The sequence below is a fragment of the Carya illinoinensis genome, chromosome 1 (assembly GCF_018687715.1).
Source record: "Carya illinoinensis cultivar Pawnee chromosome 1, C.illinoinensisPawnee_v1, whole genome shotgun sequence".
NCBI lineage: Eukaryota > Viridiplantae > Streptophyta > Magnoliopsida > Fagales > Juglandaceae > Carya > Carya illinoinensis.
In genome coordinates, this window is record NC_056752.1 from 21,466,543 (window position 1) to 21,474,938 (window position 8,396).

Below are 8,396 nucleotides of genomic sequence, written 5' to 3' on the forward strand. Positions count from 1 at the left end.
TTTAAGTATGAAGGAATCAGTATTGGTACGCAGATTAGTACGATTGTGCTTGTATGTATCAAAACTCATATGAAAATGACCAATAATTTTCTCCATAGCCACTCACAGTGGAACTCAGGCTATCACTAAACCCAAGATTGTTTGGATTTAGTGCATAGATAAGCATACATGAGGCAGCTAGGAGACACAGCAAATGCATTTCAGATATTCAAAAGCAAAAAACACATGAATAAGTTTGACTACTTATGCTACTAATTAGACCATAAGCATTGATAAATAGGAGAAGGTTGGTGTTTCTTCTTTTTTGTTGGTCCTCTTATTTGAAATACCATCGCGTAAGGAAGGGGGGCAACCCCATTTACTGTGGTCAGTTCATGCTGATTCATTAATATATTTTGGACTACTTACACTATCGCTCAATTTGCGGCCCTTGGTTTCAAATGGGAAGAGAACCACACAGATCCCTGAAAAGAAAATTACAATCTCAAAGAGAACAATGGATACTGTTTGATGACATCCCTGGACTAAACCCACTGCCACAAGAGGACATATTATTCCACCAATTCTTCCCATTGAGCTTGCAACCCCAACACCTGTTGTTCGGACTGAGGTTGGGTATATCTACAGTTCAAGCACAATCATATAAAGATTAATGCTACCAAATCAATAGAAAAGATTAAAAGAATTGAACATATCTTGCCCCTGATCGGGATGTTTTGATATATTTTTTTGATAAGTGATGTTTTGATATATAACCATGCAAACTAATGCTACCAAATCAATAGAAAAGATACAAATGAATTGACCATATCTTGAACTGCCCATAAATTGAATTTTCACATGTATAATGTCTCTAGCGTAGGCTAAAACAATTAGTTTAGACAATTAAAAGTTAGAACTACAGGAGAACATAAAGCATCTCAAGATATTTAATCCAACAAAAACTATTTTAAGTTCAGCTGCAATGATCAGAATTCTGTAGATAGGAGTAGAGAAAAAGACAACTTGTAAGAAAAACTGTTGTAAGGCTGCTTCTGTCCACAAGTAGCTGGATTTCCAGATATCATCAACATTTTGACAAATAAAATTGTCATGGAAACTGTAACTAAATTAGGCTTTGGGCTTTAATTGTGGGTCTTCCAATTATACACTAAGGTAACACATAACAACTCCCATAAAATCTTCTTACCATTCAAGTCAATCAAAGCCATACGAACATAATCCTAAAGGAGTTTCTGTGTTTATTTTTTAAGCATTTATTAGCAAAGTTTCAGAAGTTAGACAAACAATGCTACTTGCATGCAGGATCTAGGGGGGACAATTTCTAGTTGATTTGATCAAAGTGCTTTATGGAAACATACGAACATAAACTTGATCAGTTTTACTCCTCAACAACCAAGTTTAATAAACTGTCCTGAATATAGAAGTGTAACAAGTGCATGAGTGGACTGATATACCTATTGAATTATATCACGCAAGGAAACCATGACCAAAGCTTGTTTCCTGATCTCTCTATTTTCCTTATGTGAGAAAAAAGCTTCGATATTCAGAGATGTTTAGCTACAGCTTAAGTATTATAGGTCCAAGAAAAACAATATATGACATCTTTTTTTTATCAAGCGTGGGTTCAGGTGTCAGGACATCTCTCTTCATCAGGTACCGATTAGCAAATTATGAAAGTTATTGCCTCTTAAGATTACAATTTAATTGTACAATTTACCTCTGGAGCATATATATACACAATTGTGAATGTTGTTGTGATGCATATGCGAGCTCCAAATAGAAGGCCTGTTGTTAAATCCTCGGGCTGATGGAATACCAATGGAATCAGAAAAATGCAACATAGGAAGAACATAGCTGACATCGAAAGCTTACGACCCAGTTTATCTACTATAGCGGCTGATATGAGGATCCCGGGAAACTCTTCATGTAAAACATGGTCAAATGTCACTTGACTATCTTCCAGAAATATGAAAACAAATTTTTTCTTCTCATGACCAAGAAAGATACCATTGATACATGGAGATCAATTACCTGCAAAACTCGCAATGAAAATATCTCTGTAGTTCACATCATGGGACTTCTGTGACTGCAAATTTTTCTGTGTGCATTTACTATATCCATTGTTCAGCTCAGATGTCAGCAACACAATGCCATAATATGAAAAAGCGTTCCCAAAGAATACTACCCATAAGAGCAAGGTAGACCTAATTAACTTTGGTGAAAGAAGCAAAAGCAGTGATGAGATTCCTCCGAGATTAGAATCTATCTCCTTCTGGGTTGCACTCTCAGTTCTTCTCGGCGATAGCAGGTGTGCATCTTCTGATGGAATACTCTTTTCTCCTAGTTCAATTTGGTTATCAGAAACAAGAATGCCAGAAGGGAGTTTTGTTCCATTTATTCTGGCTATTTGCTCCAAAACACTAACTGCATCACTTGTCCTACCCTTAAGGCATAAGTACCTCGGTGATTCAGGTGTTACTCGGTAGAAAATAAGGAGGAGTGATGATGGCAGAGCCGACAATGCAAGTAGCCACCTCCAACCCAATCTTGGCATGACAAACTGCAAATAACATGGCATAAATATGAAGGCACCTGCCTCATTTAATTTAATTTTTTCATTCAGAATCCAGACTAGGGAGAATACAAAGATCTAGACTCAAATACATTACTTGACCACAATGCTTTCTTCTCATCGATTATAATCAGCACAATATAGTTGAATTTGTTGAAAGCATCGTAAGAAACAAGGTGAATTGCTCAGTGAATTGCCAGCTTATTATGTCACATTTTAATTACCATACTTCTCACTATCTTGGATACCCATGTTAAAATAAGAATGAGGATCCAATAGCTGTGCTATAGTATACCTACCACACCGGGAAAAAACATAATCAGAAAATAGCTAGGATAAACAGGGAAGTTAGCAGAACATTCAATAGTAACCATAAAAGAGAAGACAAAAAAAACTTTTCACTATTAAAATTATCGTCTTACATAAATAACACTGCAAAATCTATTAATAAGACTGCAGTTCCCCTGCTTCCTGAATTAAAAATATGGAAAAGTAAGAATAAAATAGGAAAAAGAAGATACCAAGATCTAATAAGAAATCGTATGGTAAGAAAAAAAAAGAAAAAAAAAAAGGATAAGGTAATCATAAGTATACCCATGCAAGCAAAGCCTCAAGAATCGTTCCAATTGTCCAAAATGCTGAAAAAACAACCATCCAAGTACCTCTACTTGGAGCAGGAATGAACTCTAGAAACCAGGATGATAGTACAGGGCCGCCTCCCAGACCAACACCGACCAAACAGCGAAGAGTAATCAATGATAGATAATTAGGAGCAAAAGCACTAAAAAACCCAGCTACAGAAGTCACTGTTGCCGTAATTATGAATCCTTTCCTGAAGGAATAGATGGAAGCAAGCATAACTGTTAGGACACACTAAAGATTACTTTGAAGAAATTGGCAAGCAGAAAATTGAAACAGATTGTAATTTCTGACAAAGAGTAGTAAAAAAATGTTAAAAAAGTGGGGAACATTGGAATCTGGAAAGCAAAAAGGTTGGGAGCAGGACTGACACAGGCAGATCTTGAAAAAGCAGAGTGAAAAGAACAAGAAAAGCATGTACCAATAGCTATGAGGAGATGATGATAATCGAGATTGCTTTTCCTAATCTTACTAGGCATGCTTGTAAAGAAAAAATCCAAACAAATACACTTTAAGGAAGTGATGAGTACTAATAAATATTTAGATATTACCAAATTTCACTATTTCTTCAATATACCATTTGCTCATTAGTTGTTTAGCAATTTAGTTAATTCACATTCAAAGTAACTGCTACCTCTAGCAATACTGTATACTGCATAAGCTTCCAGTATTCATTAAAAAAATAAAAAAAAAATCCTGTATAAGCTTCCAGTTACCTTAAAATAGTGACACTGTTTCTTCTATTAAATAAAAGAATTTATGCGGAAAAGAAACAAGAATTTTTTTAACCTAAAGACATGTAAACCACTCAAAAATGAAGAATGTGACAAAATAATATCTATCTAAAGGTGTAAACCATACGCTACACTTCAGGTAACCATTAGCTATAAATCCATGCCAGAAAGGTTCTAGGTAAAAGTAAATTTCATTGATATAAGAGGCACAGCCCGAGTACACTAGAGGTATACAAAGAATATGCTAAATTACAGCTAAGTACTAGTGAGAGTTACAAGCAAAGTATGAAGGTTATCCATGTTACAAATAATGGCTGAAGCCCAAAAGAGGAGTGTATTGTAGAAAAATCTTTTCAGTTCAGCCACGGAATGCTCCATATCTTCAAAACACCTCTTGTTTTGCTCCAACCACACAAACCACATAATGCAGTGAGGGATCATTCTCCACACAGCAGCGAGTTGGGCATTTCCTCAGATACCTTTCCAGCAGCACATAAGGGCCCTAACACTTCCAAGCATGATCCATGCTACCCCTATCCTATTAAAGACCTCATTCCATAAACATCTGGCCATTTCACACTGTAAAAAGAGATGATCAACTGATTCTCCATCACTTTTACACATAACACCAATCTGAAATAATGAAACCGCGTTTTCTACGGTTATCCGAGGTGAGAATCTGCCCAATAGATGCTGTCCAAACAAAGAAAGCAATTCTGGGGGGTACCTAGCACTTCCAAACAGCCTTCCAAGGATAGCTATGATCAGGAAAATCCAAGAGGGCCGAATGAAAAGAGTGCACTGAGAATTTTTTATTTCCATTTGGATTCCACAACAGCCTATCCCTCATCTCATTGCCAATTGACATAGCATATAACGAATCAAAGAAACCAGAAAACATGTCCAGCTCCCAACCTTGGGCTGCTCTTGAAAATCTCACATTCCAATGTACAGCCCCATTAAAGCGTACCAGAAATCAGCCACAACAGCCTCTTGTCGCAAGCAATTTGGTAAAGCATAGGAAAAACTTGCTTAAGAGCCATGTCCCCGCACCACATTGCGCCAAAAGTAAACATTGTTGCCAATTCCGATTGTAATTCTGAAAAATTGAAAAAATCTGTCCCAACCAGTTCTTATGTTTTTCCACAACCCCACTCCATGTGCCCCCCTAACTTCGTTAGAGCACCAACCCCCCTAAATGCTCCCATACTTAGACTCTATCACTTCTTCCCATAATTCTTCTCCTTCACTATGGTACCTCCACAACCATTTCCCCAAAAGTGCTTTGTTGAACAACCATATATTACGCACCCCCAACCCTCCACATCTTATTGGAGAACAAACTTTATCCCAACCCACAAGATGGATTTTAGCTTCATCCCCCATACCTCCCCAAAGAAAATTACTAAAAGTTTTCTCAATACAAGAGGCCACACTTGTGGGTATCGGGAATAGGAAAGAAAAATAAGTGAAGAGATTAGATAGCATGCTCTTAATGAGAGTCCATCTACCACTCTTGGACAGGTATAACCGTTTCCACCGGGCCAATCTTATGGTTCTAGAGCATGGCATTGGAGCGTTGATTCAATAAATTAGCAAAATTTATTTTGATAGACTAGGGAAGGGAAAGGAATGACACAAGTATTAGTGAGGGCACAAGCTCACAAATTATGACATTTCGTTGAAAAAAACTCCTTTCACCAAGATGAAACCTACCATAATCCAAAATGATTACAACCAATAACAACCACATTCACACAAGAAAATTCTAAATATAAATTACACACAATCCAATTGAAAGATTATCACATACAAGATCCATGATGAACCCATAGAAAAAAGTGTCTCCAACAAGTGCGAGTTTGTAGTTCTGTGAAAATTTTTCTTTTTTTTTTTTTTTTGAACCTCTCCAAGACAGGGCCCAAAGGGCCCACCCCTGTAAAGTAAACCCCGGTCCCGTGCACTGCACCCTAGTTTTGTGAAACTATAAACTCACCATTCAAGAGGCATACAACTATGAGTTTCATTGCATTGGGCCAATATGTGACATGAGATTGAACCAATATTCTTACAGATGCAAAGACAATACATGTACAATTGTTGAAGCAGTTCTTAATTTGATCGAGAGTTATAGATGCTTTATTGAAGAGTGGCAGGGTTTTATCTCCTGTCTCTATCCCTTAAAACCTCAGTCCCAATGAAAATAATAATAGGACCCACTGTAATGAGGAAGGAAGCAATAAAACAATATAGGAAAAAGTAAACACAGACTTGAAAAAAAAAAGGAGTCCTGCATTTCTTCTCCAAGGGGTGATTACAACATCTCACCACAATCTAGTAATATCAGCATCTCACCACTAATAATAAAAAAATTCTCAACACAATCAAGAATAGTGGAGTTACACCTCACACAATTATCATATCTCAAAATTATATTCAGCTATGATCAAGGGAGTTGACTGGCTAACAAATCTGGCCCCTTCAAAGCATGTCAGTCTCAATTACGATAAAAAATCTATAAATTGGTTATATACATAATTTACATAATTAAGTTAAACATTTGGTAGAGTGCATACATGAACTTGTTATGTAGATGGTAGAGAGCATACATGGCATCGCATGTATAGATACAGTCAACAAAACATGTTCCCACAATCATCTTGGAGTCCTGTGGAATTATTACATCCACTTAAAAGGAGTAAAGGTGCAAGGTGCCTATGGAGTAAATGATATATTGCAGATTCCAGAAAATGAAGAGGCTTCAAATATTGCAGAGACTCTTTATGAATAACAAGATGATGAAAATAGGCACCTTCTTCCGTGCTTGTCTGAGACTATGCCCCATGAATATGCTCCAACTAGCATTCCGCCAAACACTACGCTCGTTATTAGGCTCTCTTCATTAGAAGATAGCCCCCAGGCAGACTGAACTGCTGGTCCTAAAAAAGAGAGTAGCATCATCTCCATTGCTTCTGAAACCCAACCCATGCCAGCATAAACAAGCACCAGAATTTGGAAATTTCCAAACCCCATGGCCACAAGAGCTTCATCAACAGTGTACCTTGAGGTTTCATCTCCCATCTACAAGTATGGAGAAAAACTATGATTTAACTTAAATAACAGAAATGCACATCACAGATTGCGTAATACTATATAGTGGAGTATTATTTGCCATCTGCAGTGCCACAATTAAGTTTTAGAGAGTATGACTTGTTATCTTTTTCAAGCCACAAGATTAAACAAAGTAGCTAAAAAGGAGGGAAACAATATCCTGGGTTACTACTATTTCATGATTAGATAGATATTTCTGATTGCTTGCAAGTTAATTTTTTTATTTATCCTATAAACCAAAAGTTTCTAATGTTTTTCCAAAACAAAAACAGAGAATAACACCCATTATTAGAGCTTTTCTCATATTTTTTAATGTCAACTTACAGGCGCACAGTAGTTACAGAACGACGTATAAGAAATAAACCCAGGATTGCAGTGAGGAGAATCCGATATACTCAAAACAGGAAGTACAATAGAGAGGTATTTTTACAGCATAAAGAAGAGGTAATAACAAGACAAACATCTAGATATATAGACGCAAATGATGAGATCCCAGCATTTGATGGAAATATGAATGGGTAGAACAAAACGAACCTAATAAAAGCTTGGATCTTCTTCTCCTTCTGCGACAATTAAGGCCAAAAGGCTTGGGGAGAGAGAGGGTAAAGTGGTTGTTGTTTGTGAGGAAAGTGTCCGAAGTCGGAAAGAGTTTGCGTCCGATCTGATTCAGGGTACGCTGGACCATAGAAGGAAGAAATATTGGTGGGGTTTGACGCTTTCCCCGCGTCGCTCGCTCCTCTCAATCCAAAAGTCCAAACACCCCAACTCCCTCCCTCTTCTCTGTCTCTCTCTTCTCTGTCTCTCGTTTACGGTACTCGTTCCCACTGGCATGTACGTTTGACTTCCAAACATTTTGTTCCAACTTCCAACACCACACGTTATCTTTTTTTTCTTTTTCTTGTTTTTGGGATCTAGACAAGCTTACGTATATTAATAAATTAAAATATTACAAACCTTTTGGAGGAATTTTTCTACTGTCTAAAAATAAAATATTAAAAAGAATAAAATTTAATAAAATGCTACTAAATAAAGAGTTTATAGTTGTTTATTATGCAACACAATGTACAAATCGATTTTGAGATCGATTAATCTTATTAAAACTTTAATCATAACAAAACTTTAAAAAATTTATTTGTCATAGGTTATCTATATGTGAAACCAGATAATACCTTAACAATATTTAAAACAGTGGTAGCTCAAAAAAAGACCTTCACGTTTAAATATAGTTTTTTCTTAAAATATCTATTCAAATGTTTTAATTTTTTATTATAAAAACCTAATTCATTTATAAAAGAAAAAACCAAAGAGTCATCTAAGGCTGTAGCAATGATTTAAGT

General features: G+C 36.4%; 1 protein-coding gene across 2 annotated transcripts; it reads right to left on the reverse strand.

Annotated features, from left to right (window-relative positions):
* Positions 1-277: 277 nt before the first annotated feature.
* Positions 278-7,894, reverse strand: LOC122313326 (organic cation/carnitine transporter 7). 2 transcript variants are annotated; one of them, XM_043128218.1, is made up of 6 exons: positions 7,594-7,894; positions 6,761-7,029; positions 3,170-3,407; positions 2,035-2,563; positions 1,721-1,923; positions 278-621 (listed from the first exon to the last, which is right to left on the reverse strand). In XM_043128218.1, the coding sequence occupies exons 2-6, from the start codon at positions 7,027-7,029 to the stop codon at positions 373-375; spliced, it is 1,488 nt and encodes a 495-aa protein (XP_042984152.1). In that variant the 5' UTR covers positions 7,594-7,894; the 3' UTR covers positions 278-372. The 2 variants fall into 2 exon arrangements, with proteins under 2 accessions (XP_042984152.1, XP_042984160.1); XM_043128226.1 differs by lacking the exon at positions 7,594-7,894 and adding an exon at positions 6,525-6,616 and having other exon boundaries at positions 6,761-6,934.
* Positions 7,895-8,396: the final 502 nt, after the last annotated feature.